General features: G+C 36.8%; 1 protein-coding gene across 1 annotated transcript in view; it reads right to left on the bottom strand.

The window, feature by feature from the left end:
* Positions 1 to 260: 260 nt before the first annotated feature.
* The window catches only part of Osi17 (DUF1676 domain-containing protein Osi17), a 60,473-nt gene continuing 43,892 nt past the window's right edge, over positions 261 to 16,841 (bottom strand). Inside the window, exon 3 of the mRNA XM_083141250.1 lies at positions 261 to 956. Within this exon, the coding sequence (XP_082997376.1) occupies positions 812 to 956 (145 nt within the window). The 3' untranslated portion in view covers positions 261 to 811. The remainder of the gene's footprint in view (positions 957 to 16,841) is intronic.

The following is a 16,841-nucleotide window of genomic DNA, read 5'->3' as shown; positions in this document are numbered from 1 at the left end:
CAAAACTAAATCTGAATTTCTAATCAACAAATTTCAACTACTAGTCCCCCCACGGCCAACCCGCAACTTAAAGCTCTTTCACAATCCCACCACAAGGCTCTCCCTTCTACAGCGGTCTGTCTCTTTTCTACAGGCTTCCTCGCTCAAACAATAAACTGTCTCTCAATGTTCACATATTCTTGGCAGAGCACATTTTCCGCCAAATGTTAACAATGGATGTGTGGCTTTTAATTTTCTGTGCCATCTTGTACTGCCGGCATATCAACACTCATCCCCATCTTTGCAATTAGCTAAAGGTGGCAGAAAAGCAGAGCAAAATATAGCAAATCAATCAATCAAACGTCTTGTAGTGTATTGTTTTGTTGTTGTTGTTTTCCTACTGTTACTGTTACAATATAAAATGGTCATTCAGTACTGTATCTGAAAGTTTAGGTAAATAAATAAAGTCGCTAAAAAAGTCTTCCCCAAAATGACCCGTATACCATTTCTTTGGCACAGTCTGCGTGGCAATCTAAAAATTCCTTGACTAATATGACAGTGGATGTTGAGAAGATTTCCCCTCTAAAAATAGAACACAGGCTCAACGTGGCATCTTCATTGAGAGGAGACGGACGTGGGAACAAAAAAAAAATACATGTGTGTTTTGTTTGCTTCGACGACACCGAGGCAGAAGAAGAAAAAAAAACATGGTTCCAGCGTTCACCGGCCGTAACGTTTCGATTCATCCCAAAGGCTTACCCCAGTTCCCGACGAGGCCCCACATCTCGGCATTCCTCCAAGTTTTTGCCGCCACCGGGTCACGGTGCTTCCCTCAGACTTCCGTGTTCACGGTGCAGGACGGGTACAGCCTCAAGCAGTTCTTCTTGTTCTGTCCGTCCTTGGCCGCCTGGACGTATTTGTAGAACCTCACCACGGCCGAGTTGGTGGTCGTCGGCTTCTGGAGTTCCCTCGAGTCTCTGCAATGGAAAGGCAGGTGTCAGTGATTGAGAATCTATCGTACAGTCAAAGCCAAAGATGATAATATCCAGTGGCGCCAACTAACATGAACCTGTGAATTGGGCATCACCAGCCTTTTTTTGTAGGGGGGTTCAGGCAATTGACAATAGGTCGGTATTGCTGCTACAACCATTTTCGTTTTCTTCTTCTTCTAAGAGAACCAAACCAAACTTGCCTAACCTAACCACCACAGATTATTTGCCACCCCAAAAAGCTACAGCCAATGAGAATGTTTGAAAAGGTTGTAGCAGCAATCACTACCTTGACAATAACAATAATAATAACAATTATTATTATCATTGTTTTGATTGTTGCAATAAGAACTATTATAAACCAACTACATAAAAATATTCCAAATGTTTTAGTTATTATTATTATTATTATTATTATTATTATTATTATTATTAATATAACTGAAGTTTGTAAAAAGGTTTTAGGTTTTATATTTTTTCATTGGACTTCCCTTAATAAAATGGAAATTTTTAGATTTCTATTTATAGTTTTAGTTCGCCCATTAGTAGAATATGGAAGTGAATTATGGAACGTAGCAGCAAATAGAGAAAGACACACTAAATTATATGGAGTGGTTGGAGATACTTAATTTAACAACCTTGAGCTCAAGAAGGAAAGATAAAATTAATGTATTGATACAAAACATTGTCAAATAGGGTTGATATTGAATACTTTATAAATACAATAGTATATAAAGTTTCAAAATATAAAACAAGAAATAATCCATTATTATGAGTAACATTGAAAAATGGTGCTGAATTCATAAAAATAATAATCGATGATTTCAATTATGACTTCCCTTAAAATACTATATTTAGGTACAGGATGTGATTTGCTGTAAAAACCATTATGATATTACTCTTTGTGACATAGTGCTGTATAAGGTTATTTGTCTTAACTGTTCTCAGTACTTTAAATCAACTATTATTATTATCTTATCATTTGAGAGACTCTTATACTCGGATTGAATATCTACCAAAACTCTTTTTCATTTTTTTTAACATTTTATGCAGGTATTATACTGAAACGTTTACACATCTCGTTCAAGAAAAAATGAGGGGAGAATTCTAGTCATAAATATTACGCTGTGTGACATCTTACATAAAACTCTAATATTTGGAATTTTTCAAACTGTAGAATTTTATATTCTTTGCAGTACATTGTAAAATATCAAAACATAATGATGGATTCCTGTACAATACACTCAATTTTCTATATCTAAGGCAGTTTCTACTTGGGTTATTCTGTTAGAATGCTAACTAACTGAACTTTATTTGTCTTATTAATAATAAAAACAACAACTGCCTTTTTGTGGCTTGACATGAACGGGGAGGGGATGGGGCGACGGACCTTATGGACCATTCTCAAGACGACCATGGTCTGTGAGGTTCGAGCCCACCCAGCAATTTATCTGTTATTAGCCTATATATTATTTTAGAGATTAAGAAAGGGAGAATCAGGGCTTAAAACTAGGATGAGGATAGATAGGCACTAAAAACTCTCAAAATTGGCAGATAAAAAAGCATCGAAAAATACAAAATAGGTACTAAATGTGACTAACATCACAAATGTTTCACCATTTTCCCCGATTAGGCACTAGAAAAAGTGCATAGTTATATTCGAAGTAGACATTTATGACGAAAATAGGCAAGAACAATGAAAATAAAATTCATGTACAGTATTTCTCTCAGAAATCGTCTGAAAGGGGATTTAATGTAAACAACTCATATTCTGGCCAAGGGGAAAAAAAGGCATTTCAGGGCATATCTTCAGCCTACTTATGACATACATTGTTGCATAAAATTATAAAACAAACCTCCGATTCCGCCCACCCAATGTTTCTCAAAAATTGGCGCCACTCATAGTATCGTTACTTACATTATTTTATTTATTTTACATTATAGTATGATAGGGGTGGGGGCAAATGCCTTGATGAAAGTTCAGTTGGGGAGAGAAAAACTACTACATTCCCTCTCTCTGTTTCACAAACTCTATATGAAAGCTTAAAAAACAGGAACATTTCTAGGGTGGGCCCGGACTTCCCGAAATTCCCATTCCTGTGTATATTTAGGGTAATTTTAGATATAATTATGTAGTTCACGTGGCATACCTCCGATACGGGGGCTTCCCCGATGGCGCAGTGGTAGCGTCGTCGCCTTTGATACCCGGTGGAGGCACATAGTGGTTCGGATCCCACTTTAAATTGTAGGTCCAGTCCCGATTAGCCTTTCTGTGCATAATGTGAACTTAAAGCAACAATTAAATTAATCAATTGAAACTTCTCATGGAATGGAACCCATGTTTACTTACCAAGTAAACAAAAGGCGAATCTAAACAGAATTCACGACTCATCTTAATCTAAAAGTTTCACTAAGCACATGGTTGCGAATTGAATGCACGTATATTTACAAACACATTCGATAGGATATGAAGCACTATTGGTCCACCATTAAACTGAATTTCTGCTGTGTTCTTTGCGATTGCCCTTTCATCCACTTTATCATATCATCATTCTTCGCGATTAGCCAAAAGTGGCAGAAAAGCGAAGTAAAATAAATCCAATCAATTCACTCAATCAATTAAGAATTTTTTAATGAAGCATGATCCTAACTAAAATAATTTGCGTAAGCATCTTCCCACCTATTGCATTCTCTCCACGTTGATCCATACAATATTCCCCTTCCTATCCCGAAACTCGACCAAGCACACCCTTCCCCGGCTAGGAATTTCCACGTCGATTGATTGATATGGTTTATTTAACTTATCTTCTTGGACTTTTGGCTAATCACGGAGATGAGAGGATGAATGGTGATAAGACGAAACAAATCAAGGGACAACCACAAACATACATAGACAGAACACAACAAACGCCTCACAGAGGTTTCCAGTGGCTGTGAATCCAGACGACAGAGCCTCGCTAGTCTGCAAAGTGAGTCCAGGGTGTACTAAGTGGAAGAGAGCTTGACATTTGGGTGTCTTTGGAAAGAGTTAATAATCCTTTTTTCTAGCAGATGTCATCTCCAGGGGTATCCGGACAATTGCGATGACAGACAATTGCGATGAACACAGTTAGAACTGAAAGGACGAGTGGGCAATTGCGATGAAATTTTAAGTCTTCTATCAAATTGAAGGGTGACTTAATACCCCGTACAATACCTCTTACAAGATAATTAATTATATGAAATATTGATGATATTTTTGAATAGAACACTGATTCCTCTCACACTTTCTCCAGGCTTGAGACTGGCAAGGTTAGGTTAGGTTAGGTTGTTACTCACTAACCTTCCCTTACAATGTTTAGCTCTCTCCTGCAGACACAGCCACGTAACATTGTCATTCTTCTTATTTGCAGAAACTTGACGATAAGAATGAACATCGTACATCGCGGCAGTTTTTCCTTTCTCCGTTTGAATAGCTTCCATAATTAAGTATGCTATTCGAATTACTACCAATTAATTTTAAAATTACCTTCACCGTCAAAATCATCGCAATTGTCGTGATTTTGGCTTCATCGCAATTGTCCGCAAACGCAATTGTCCGCCATCGCAATTGTCCTAGAGCCCGACCCTGTGGCCGAGTGGTTAGCACATCGCGCTGCGACGCCAAGGGTCCCGGGTTCGAATCCCGGTCGGGCTTGGTTGTTTGTGAATGTCCATTCATCAATTTCATCATTTCATCACTCATCCCCATCTTCGCAAATTAGCCAAGAGGCACAAAACGCGAAGTAAAATAAACTAAATCAATCAATCAATCAATCAAAAGCAATTGTCCTAGATTCTCTCCAGGAAGCTATCAACTCGGGGAAAGCCCCGGCACCTAACGACCTGTTGGGTGAGATGAGTTAATGCAAATGGATAATAAACCTTTTCCTGCTCCCACAAAAATAGGCTATAGTTAGGCTGCAGAGTTCAATGAACTAATTGATCTCTAACTACACAATCACTGCTGATGATCAGGCTGGAAAGTTCCCACTGACTGAGTTTCTTCTTTGGAAAGGGTCATCCCTTACACCTCTTTCTACTTAGAGCGCTACTTGTGAGAGTATTACTGCCGACCTCTGTAGCGGAATTAGCACAGCGCTCTACGATGCCAGGGGTCCAGGGTTCGAATTTCTATCTTCAGGTGGGCATGGGTTTTCTTCCTGAGTGCCCCTTCATCAATTTCATCATGTCCTCATCATCGCGATTGGCCAAAATGAGTAAAATGAATCAATCAAAATTGATTCACGCAAGCATCCCCCTTCTATCACCATCCCTGAACTAGGAATTTCCACTTCGATTCTTCCAACACTGCTCGTGATTCTATTGGAGTCACGGATGTTTCTGACCATCTGATCCATACTGAAGTGCTCATTCCTTTGTCCGCTTCACTCTCCATTCCGGACAGCGCCAACATTTGTTCAGTTCTTTCTCGTAGAACAAACATCCGGCGAGATACGAAGGAAGTCACTGAAGAGGACGCATCGCTGTAGGGGAACAGGTTCTCCGCTCACGGGAGACAACGCTCGAGGTTCCCGTTATGTCAAACAAGACCGGGAAAAGGATTCAGCAGGATTCTCTCCGCAGGTAAAACAACACAGACCTACATTCTGTATCGGGACATGCTATGCATTCGATAAGCGTACAGCATGTTCCCGGATCAAGGTTACTTGTACTCAAAGTGTTGGAGTCGACAGAAAAGTTATTTACGGTTGGCTCAAGGAGGGTTGAGGAGGCTGTATGTAGTTTCAAGCGAGCTCTATCTGCTTCGATTGTCTTTGCTACTAACAATCTCTTTTTTCTCTTTCATTTTCCTCCTCTCTCTCTCTCTTTCTATGGTCTCTTTCTTTATATTTTCTATTTTCTTCTTTCTCCCATTTCTTTATCTTACTTTTCTTTCTACCTCTCTCTCTCTTCCTTTCTTCCTCCTATTTCCCTCTATTCCATTTCGTTTCTTTTTCTTCCTTCTATTTTCCCTTTCTTTCTTCTATCCCTTTTAGTTTGTCTTTTCCTCATCTTTCCTCATCCTTTTCTCACTACTTCTTCCTCTCTTTCTTTCATCCTTTCTATCTTTCTTCATCTTATTTCCTTTTTTCGTTCTATTTCTTCTTATTTCCCTCTATTCCATTTCCTTTCATTTTCTTCCTTCAATTTTCCCTTTCTTTCTTCTATCTCTCCTAGTTTCCTCTCTTTTCTTCCCCTTTCCTCATCCTTATCTCACTACTTCTTCCTATCTTTTTTCATCCTTTCTATCTTTCTTTATCTTATTTTCTTTTCTTTCGTTCTATTTCTTCCTCCTATTTCCCTCTATTCCATTTCCTTTATTTTTCTTCCTTCTATTTTCCTTTTCTTTCTTCTATCCCTCTTAGTTTCTCTCTTCTTCCCCTTTCCTCATCCTTCTCTCACTACTTCTTCCTCTCTTCCTTTCTATCATTCTTTATCTTATTTTCTTTTCTTTCGTTCTATTTCTTCCTCCTATTTCTCTCTTTCTTTCTATTTCTTTCTTTTCTTTCTCTTCGTCTTTTATACTTTATGGATTAAAAATTATTGATACTCCAATTAACAATTTACCAGTAAACCTACGTAAAAACGAGTTACATCAAAATTTAGCCTTTTCAATTCTGCGTTAAGATACGGCAACCATTTTTTCCCCTGACCATGCCTTCGATTTTTATCGCCTTGAGAAAAAAAGTGCAATGTTGTGTGTGTTTTGTTGTCACTACTGCCATATCCGTTAAACCGTGGAAACTGTGGGCTGTCCCGGGGAGCCCTGTCGCCACGTTCAACACACGTCTTTACTACATTGATTAAAAATCTGTATAAATTCGGTTTCGCAATGTGAATTGACAATAATGATGGGTTTTAAAAACATCTGCAAAGAGCTTCAGAAAAAAACCAAGCTCGTGTTTGTGTGTCTAAGAAAAAGTTGTTCCAAGAAATTGATACGAGCCATTTTTTTGGCTGATTTTAGAAATCTGGAAATTAAGAATTGTGTTTATAACCGGCACTGTATTTAAATTTCATCACGATCGGACCATAATGTTTTTCTATTTATAGAATTTCAAAGAGAACAGTCGTTGGGAAAACACCATGATACCGGCCCTTCTTTCTTCTCCACACGATAAAAAATCGAATGCATAATCAGAAAAAAATGGTTACTATAGCTTAACGCAGAATTGATTAAGCTAAATTTTATGTGACTCGTTTTTACGTAAGTTTACTGGTTAAATTTTGGTTAGAGTCCAAACTCGGGTATCCATAATTTTTAATTCGATAGTAGTGTCATTTTCATAGAAAAATGAATATAGCACTTGAAGTTTACATTTTCATACATTTTGATGCCTGTAGCCAGGGGTGCCCATCACCCCCCAATAGCTTGCACGCAGTCCCCCCAAATTCGTTCACCATAATCCCCCAAAATTATTTTGATAACTATATAGTAACTGAGTTCAATTTGGATGCAATAGCCTGTCAAGTGTTCGCTTAAAATATAAATTTTCGACACCCATAAAGCTAGCACATTGATTGGTTAGATAATTTGAAATGTCAGAAAACAAATTATATATAAACAAATGTTTTTCGACGGGGAATAAATGCTAAAGAGCCCACAACTTAATGATAAGATAGAAAAATCTTCATGGGCACACCACAGGCACTTTTTTTAATATTAATATTTCGTAAATATATTTTTTTACCTTCGTTTTAAAAGTTGTTCAAAAACAAAAATGGTAATCGTTAGTCGTTTTATCATTTTGCCTTTTCCAGAGTTATTTTTTGTTTTTATTTGAAAATGTTTCATTTTCTCAACATTTCAGAAGGAGCTCCCCCCACCCCCACCCCCACACTCTGCGTACGCCAGTGGGGCAGCCCAAATATTCGGGCTAGTTGTCTTAACCAAAACTGTTTTTTTCGTATGATTGATTCAATTATTTTTCCATTACACAAAGCTGTAGAAAGTGAAAATAGAATTTGTTGCCTCGTGCAACAAATTCTCCTCTTATGCTTAGAGTATTTCATAGTTAAAATTTTCTAGATTATATCTAAAGTGCAAAACTCACTATATATTCTTCTGTTGTACCGGGCTATTTACATTGCGTTGCTATGTAGTATATTTAGTGCAATTATTACAGCACAGGGAATACACAATACTATAGTATTATTTCTAATAGAAAACATCGTTAAAATTTTGCACCTGCAGGAAGAAATCGCACGCACGAAGTCCTGTTAATAGGCCGAATGTCGAAAAAAGTCGAAGCAAAATTAGTGTAATTTTGCCATTGCGACGCTTGATTTTTGGGACGGCGCGTTTTCCTCTTGAAGAAGCATTTTTTGAGCTGTTGGGAAAGTGATTCACCTAATGAACTGCGGCATCATCTCCTGAAAAATGACTTAAATATTCAAACAACCCTCGTACAGTAGTATACAGACACTAAGGAAAGGATTATGTTTTTAAAACTGATGTTATTAATCAACACCAACAATATTGTTTGTGTCTGGTAATGTAGCAGCCGACCTACATGGCAGAATGGTTAGCACAGCATGCTACGACGCCAGGAGTCAAGGGTTCGAATTTCGGGCGGGCATGGGTGTTCTTTGAGTGTACCTTCCTCATCAATTTCATCATATCATCACTCATTATCATCGTCGCGATCAGCCCAAAGTGGACGAAAAGCGACACTAAATAACAAAATTCAAATCAAATGAAATCGTAATGCAGCTACAGTAGAACCCTTCACAATGATCATATCAAGACGTCAAACAAGGATAATTGCGAACGAAGCGACCAGAAAATATTTTATATCTATTTCTTTGCAAACTTACAAGAATATTCATTTCATTTAATTTGGCGCAAATACTTTCACAGGATGCCGTGATATTTAATTTTTCCCAACTTCTCCATTTCGTCATGAGCGCCAACAATGAAAAGGTTTTTTTTTTATTGATTGATTGAGTTGGTGTTTTAAGTCCACTTTATGCACAGTAAGGCTCATCGGGACTGGACAGTTTAAAGTGGGATCCGAACCACTATGTGCCTCCACCGGGTATCGAACCCTGGACCCCTTGATTACAAGGTGACGACGCTACCACGGCGCCATAGGGGAGTCTCAACAACGAAAAGGGTTAATCACTAAGATATGGGGGTGGAAAAGTGGTACAATATCAAGCAAATGGTAAGACATTCTCAAAAACTCCTATAACTTTTTGGTACATAATATTATTACAAAATGTGAACCGTGAAAATTACACAGGTTTTAAGGAGAGGTCACTCCAAGCGCCCTATTGCTTCTTCCTTCAATCTGCCGTAGTACATTGAGACCAAGACATTTTTTTTGGCTATTTATTACGATACTGCCAATAATACTTATTTTAAAAAATGTCAATATTTTCACAATGTCTTTACTCCTTCCAAATTTTTCTCTGTTTCCTCCTTCAGCACCCACTTTTCCTCTGCGCTTGTGGTGTCCCTTGGCTTCCCCCGCAGATAATGCATCCTCATTATTCTGAAGTGGCAGAAAAGCCACGTAAAATAAAAGTAGTTACTCATGGAGTTTTTGTTTAGTAGTCCGTGCTATATTTTACTTGACTGCATTTCCATTGTTTGTATTAGGAGTGAAGGCACCCACCGCCATTCCGCTTAGCGAATAATCCAAAGTAAAATCCACTTACATACGACTTCCAAATGATACAAAAAAATGACAACCTAAATAATGATCATCATATCAATTTTATACCAAAGCGCTACACCCCCATACTTCAAAGTTCGATCCCCCTTATTATGGAAATTATGTGCCTAATACCTAACATTGATATCCAATATCTGGATATTCTCCTCTCAAGAGTCCCCCCCCCCCAATTTTATGCTCAATCTCCCCCGTAGTAGAATTCCCGTGATAATCCGAGACTTTACGTTGATAGTAAATAGTTTTAATATGCACTTAAGTTTTATTTTTCCTTTCCTCATAGTCTATTCTGATTGAGGAGGTGGTGATGATGGAGAAGATTCCTGCCTTTACCTGAAGAGATACAATCATTCCTTCACCTTATTCCTTGCTTATATCTTTTTTGTAATTCCTTCGTCAAGGTTGTTCAAAGTATTTTTTTCTCTTTTTCTTTTAGTGTATCAAAACTCTTTTAATTTCGTTCTGTTGCCTTCATAAATATATACGTGTGTGTATATATATATACACTTTTTTTGCAATGCTTTCTGTATGCACGTGGTTTTGTTTACAGAAGGTCTCAGGGTTTGTGATTTGAACTTTAGTATGTTTGTTTTGTCTTGCATAGTAGTTGTACTGTCTAATTTGTTTGTGGTTGTCTTGTGTAGTAGTTGTGGTGTGTAGTTTGTTTATGTTTATATTGTGTAGTAGTTGTGGTGTGTTTGTGTTTATATTGTGTTATAGTTGTGATGTGCTTTTGTGTGTCTTGTGTAGTAGTTGTGCTGTCTAATGTGTTTGTGTTCGTCTTGTGTAGTAATTGTGCTGTCTAATGTGTTTGTGTTTGTCTTGTGTAGTAGTTCCTCCATTCATATTGGGGGTTAGGCGTAGAGCTGACAACTCTGCACTGTAAAAAAAATGTCAACAAACAGCAATATAAGGCCATGGATGTTCCCAAGGCAAAATATTCCGGACGTAAAATAGTCCCCCGTTCGGATCTCCGGGTGGGGACTACTTTGGGAGGTCCCTGGACTAAGGATAAGATCTACATTAGGAATAAGGATATTAAATTAGGCACCTGGAATGTTCTGAGCCTTTACCGGCCTGGGGCATTTCAGTGTACAGTTAATGAGATAGTGAAGTATAAATTAGATGTAGTAGCTGTCCAGGAAGTTAGGTGGCCAGGAGAAGGGAATTATAAAACTAAAAATTATACTTTTTTCTATGGTGGTACTGAAAATCATAATTTTGGAACAGGCTTTTTCATAAATAATAGAATTATCTCGGCTCTTAAAACAGTAGAATTTATTAATGATAGGATATCATATGCAGTTTTACAGGGTAGGTGGTGTAAAATTATTTTAATAAACATACATGCACCAACGGAAGATAAAGATGATAATACTAAAGATGATTTTCATGTAGAGTTAGAACAGGTCTTTGACAAATTTTTCTCAGTATGATATGAAAATTCTGTTAGGTGACTGTAATGCACAGATTGGCAAAGAAAAGACATTTAAACCCACGATTGGTAAAGAAAGTCTTCATGAATTAAGTAATGATAATGGTGTAAGATTGATTACTTTTGCAACCTCAAAGAATTTAATTGTGAAAAGTATCACTTTTAAACATAAAGATATCCATAAATATACCTGGTCTTCTCCAGATGGTAAAACTCATAATCAGATAGATCATATTCTCATTGATAACAGAAGGCATACTAGTATAATTGACGTTCGTACACATAGAGGTGCTGACTGTGCCAGTGACCATTATTTAGTAATTGCTAAATTAAGAGAAAGACTCGCAGTGATAAATCATAAGCAACAAAATCTAAAAGTTCTAAAATTTAATACAGGAAAATTTGCTGATGAAAGAATTAAGAAAGATTACCAAATTAAACTGTCAAATAGATTTGATGTTTTGCAGGATTTAAATGATGATGAAAATATAAATGAAACAGACGTAAATAAGAATTGGGAGCACATACGTAATGCAATAGAATCAGCAGCTAAAGAAAGTATAGGATACCATAAACCGAGAAAAAGTAAGCCATGGTTTGATAATGAATGTCATAATCTAATAGAAATAAGAAATCAGGCTAGACTTAGGTGGTTAAATAACTGTGATGATACAAATCTAAACAATTATAATAGAATAAAGCGAGAAGTTAACCGCACGTTTAGAAGTAAAAAAAGAGATTACTTGAAAAGTAAAATTAACGAAATTGAAACAAACAGCAAAAATAAAAATATCAGAGATTTATATAAAGGTGTAAATGAGTTTAGAAAGGAGTGGCAACCTAAAGTAAACTTGATAAAAGATAAAGACGGTGATTTTCTAGCTGACCCAAGCGATATTCTAAATAGATGGAAGAACTACTTTAATGACCTTTTAAATGTTCATGTAGGAGATAAATCAGAAGTAAATGAAGTCCACACAGCAGAACCTTTAGTTCCAGAACCTAACTTGACTGAAGTTAAAGATGCTATTGAAAGGCTAAAGAATAACAAAGCACCTGGCATTGATTTAATACCAGCTGAGTTAATTAAATATGGTGGGAATTCATTAATATGTCAAATTCATAAATTAATTTGTTTAATATGGAATAAAGAAGAAATCCCTCAACAGTGGAAAGAATCCATAATTGTTCCTGTGTTTAAAAAAGGTGATAAAATGAACTGCAATAATTACCGTGGAATTTCTCTACTCTCAACAACATACAAAATATTATCTAACATTCTTTTAACAAGACTAACCCCATATGCTAATGAAATTATAGGTGATTATCAATGTGGATTTAAACGTAACAGATCAACTACAGATCAAATCTTTCACATCAGACAGACACTTGAAAAAAAGTGGGAATATAATCAAAATGTCCATCAGCTATTCATTGATTTCAAAAAAGCATATGATTCGGTCAAAAGAGATAAATTATATAATATATTAGTAGAGTTTGGAATACCTAAGAAGCTTGTTAGTATGATAAAAATATGCACCAGTGAAACAGAAAGTAAAATTCGTGTGGGTATTAATATGTCTGACAAATTTACAATTCATGATGGGTTAAAACAACGAGATGCATTATCTCCTTTGCTCTTTAATTTTGCCTTAGAATATGCTGTTAGGAAGGTAAAAGAAACTAAAGAAGGACTAAAATTAAATGGTGTGACTCAGTTGTTAGCATATGCAGATGATGTAGACTTACTGGGGGATGATGTGAATACAATTAAGAATAATGCTAAAATATTTTTCAAAACTGCTAAAGAGATAGGTTTGGAAGTTAACAAAGAGAAAACTAAATATATGCTTACAGGCCGAAAACAAGTGTTAGATAATAATCAAAATCTAATTATTGATAACAACTCGTTTGAATCAGTTTCCAAATTCAAATACTTAGGAGTAATATTAACAAATGAAAATTATATTAAAGAGGAAATAAAAAGTAGGCTTAATTCAGGAAATGCATGTTACTTCTCTCTTCATAAACTTTTGTCTTCTCGTTTAATATCTAAGAAACTAAAAGTTAAAATATACAAAACAGTAATTTTGCCTGTAGTATTATATGGATGTGAAACTTGGTCCCTTACATTGAAAGAGGAACGTAAGTTGAGAGTCTTTGAAAATAAGATCCTTAGTAAAATATTTGGACCTAAAAGGGATGAGGAGACAGGTGAGTGTAGAAGGTTACATAATTTAGAACTACATAATTTGTATTCATGTCCAGATATTATTAGAATAATTAAATCAAGAAGACTTAGGTGGGCAGGCCATGTGACACGAATGGGAGAGGAAAGAGGAATTTACAGGATTCTTGTTGGGAAACCTGATGGTAAGAGACCTGTAGGAAGGCCAAGACGAAGATGGAGGGACAACGTTGAGATGGACCTAAAGGAAATAGGTAGGGATGGAAAAGAGTATATAGAACTTGCTCAAGATAGGGAAAGATGGAAGGCGTGTGTTGCTGCAGCCATGAACCTTCGGGTATAAGAAGGCTAGGGAGTTAGTTAGTTAGTTAGTCAAGAGTTTCATGGTGCCCTCCCTAAATAATGCTTAATCTCCCCACATGAATTCACCTGACAATTTAAAACTTAATAAGAACTGGGCACTGTCCCCCTCAAGTAATACGTCACCCGTCCTTTAGCAGAATATTAGCAGTATACGAATTGATGTTATTACGTGTTAAAGAAGTGCAACTTCTTTTCAATGCTGAAATTTGTATTCAGTCAAATTTCCATCACAAAAAAAGTAAATTAAATCCCCCCCACCAAAAAAAAAATTGGGTGAATGCAACGTGCGTCCTCAAACCCGCCTGTGGCAGCAAAGATATAAAAGAATTGAAACCAGAACTTCAAGGCAGCCGGAAATTAAAAGTACAATAGCACTTAATCGTTCACAACAGTTATGTGAATCTTTTGTCATTTATGAAAAGAAAAAACTTAGGTCTAAGTTATACATCTAAAGGAGGTCCCTTTACATATTTTAGGTCATTCCAGAGGATATTTTTTTGGAGAATACTTAGATGAATGATTTGCAAACCATGATAATAAGGTAGAGATTCCGTAATACTTATATAATGCGCAAGGGCGTGAAACGCTGTAAAAAAAACACGAAAGAATTTAGGTGTCCGAGGCTTCGTGTATTTATCTTGTTCTACAGAATGACTTGGTCGTGATGGAGCTACAGCTGAGCGTTCAAATGTCCTGTTAACTGACCCCTAACCAGCCCATTGCATCATACGCACTTGGTATTCGGTGTGAGACCGCGCACTTAGTTCACACACACGCATTTATCGGAACCCGTACTCGGTTTTCTTTCTGAGGTTCGGACGAGTGAGATTTTTTCTCACGCGTGACAAGTATGTGAGCAAGGTCCTTGATATTAAATTCAGATGATCATTACCTGCGTTCGTTATGCAAGAAAACATCAAGGTTCTTCAAAGTCATTTCTTATTCCAATATTATAAACACATTAGACTTAATGCGTTTGTAATTAACGTGCATGATTCAAAGTCTCAACTTACAAGATTGTCATTTCACTCTTCCCCATTTACACTACGTATTATTATAAACTATTGTACAGTCGTGCACAGGGATACGCGCCAAAATTGTTATTACACACATTCACTTGTTCTTGCACGATGTAAGGTTCGTCGATGGTCGGATTTAAAGTAAATGATTTGAACGAATGAGTTGATTTATTTTAGGACTTCGTGTTTCTGCCACTTTTGGCTAATTGTGAGGTTTAGATCATAAGATGAAGTGGTTGAATGAACGATCTCACACGCAAATAAATAGCACAACGCAATTCCTGCAGATCCCTGTGCCAAATAATCGTTAGTATGCAACAATGCAGTCCAGGATGTACTACGTGAAAGTGAAGTTGACATTTGGGCGTCTTTACACCCCTGTGACATTTCAAATTTTGAAAAAAATCACATCTCCTTAGAGATTCTTCTAGAGTATTCACGTTAATTTTCCTGTGTCTTGCTTTCATTGTTATCTAGATACTCACAATAATTTCGTTTAAAACACAATATGCTGACCACGGCAGTAATTTATTTTATTATAAAACATAAACTAAACGTAACGTTTCAACCTAGCAAGGTCTTCTTCAGACTCTGCACCAAGTACAAATGTAACAAGATACAAAAACAGGACATTATATATACACAAACATTACTCCCCTCCAGACTATTAGAAAGTGGTTTTGGAAGATTCTAGAAGGTGGCTTTCCCTTCTCAACTGTACTTTCACCTAAAAGGCTAAACATATTTTATTCCATCTAGAATGTGGTTTGATAGGAAGGGAGAAGAGAATACTTGTGAGGAAATGGAAGGAGGCCAAGGAAATAGAGAAGAAAGGTGAAGAAGACACAATGAACTGGAATGGGGGACTGAAGTTAAACAAAGAATGGAAGAAGGTGTTAGAAAGAGTGGAAAGGACAAGAGAGAAAGAGGAGGGAAGAAGGAAGAAGAATGAAGGAAAAAGAGCGTGAGGTAAAGAGTCCAACCACATATTCTGACTTGGTTTAAAAGCCAGCACGCATAAGGATAAATAAAGAGGACAACACACAGAATTATACAGGCCATCGGCTCGTTAGTCTGTAAAGAGCAGTCTAGGGTGTACTACCGGAAGTGAGGTTGACAATTGGGTGTACTACGTGGAAGGTCACCCCTTACACCCCCTAATTTGGAATATCATAGAGCTTTTTGAAAGGAGACGAATTTTCGAAACTGACTTGGCTGTTGCAGGCCAAACTCCAAACGTTAATCCGGAAGCACTAAATATTCCAAACAAAATACTTGGACCTGTTCACGGAGCAAAAGTAGGCTCTAACAATTGAAACTGTGTTTTTAGAACAGGACTTTCGATGTTCTCTGTTGACGTGATCAGTTATTTGTGAAGCAAGCGCGAATTTCGGCAGTGAAAGAGTTGGGAATTATCTTTAAATTCGTATTCATGTCTCACGCTAGAGTGCGTGAGACATGGTAATCGAGAAACGTATGGAAACTGTTTGGGAATTCCCCTGTGGTATTATGCAAAATGACCAGGTGGAAATACCAGATGAACTCGTTTACTACTGTATACGTTACATGGTTATTATGGGGGTGTAAGGAGTGACGCTTTGTGAATACATCCAAATGTCAACCTCACTTCCACGTAGTACACCCTGGACTGCACCTTGGGGACTAGCGAGTCTCCGGCGTGGGGACTCACAGCTCTTGATTTGTCCCTTTATCCACCTATCTTACCACCATTTATCCTCATTTTCGCGATTAGCCAAAACTGGCAGAAAAGTGTAGTGAAATTAAGAAAATCAATTATTGTGATATTTATGGAAACCACAGTTGTGTGCCACAATATAAAACATAATTGAATATATATGGTTATGTAAAACAGTTATGAACAAAAATTCATTCAAATATGTTACGCGTATTTTATCTTATTTCGGAAACTCTTCTTAATGAGGAACAAACTCACCCACAAGTTAACAATTTCAGTATCGTGAAGTAACTCGTGATAACGTTACTTCTATTACAAAAGGTAATTCTAGTTACATTTAGAATTCCTACAAAAGAAACGATAGTTACATTTAGAATTCCTCATAAAGAAACTATAATTACATTTAGAATTCCTCATAAAGTAACGCTAGTTACATTTAGAATTCCTCAAAAAGAAACGATAGTTACATTTAG

This window comes from Lepisma saccharinum, chromosome 19 (genome assembly GCF_977018435.1).
Source record: "Lepisma saccharinum chromosome 19, izLepSacc3.1, whole genome shotgun sequence".
NCBI lineage: Eukaryota > Metazoa > Arthropoda > Insecta > Zygentoma > Lepismatidae > Lepisma > Lepisma saccharinum.
This window is presented reverse-complemented; position numbering and strand designations above follow the sequence as displayed.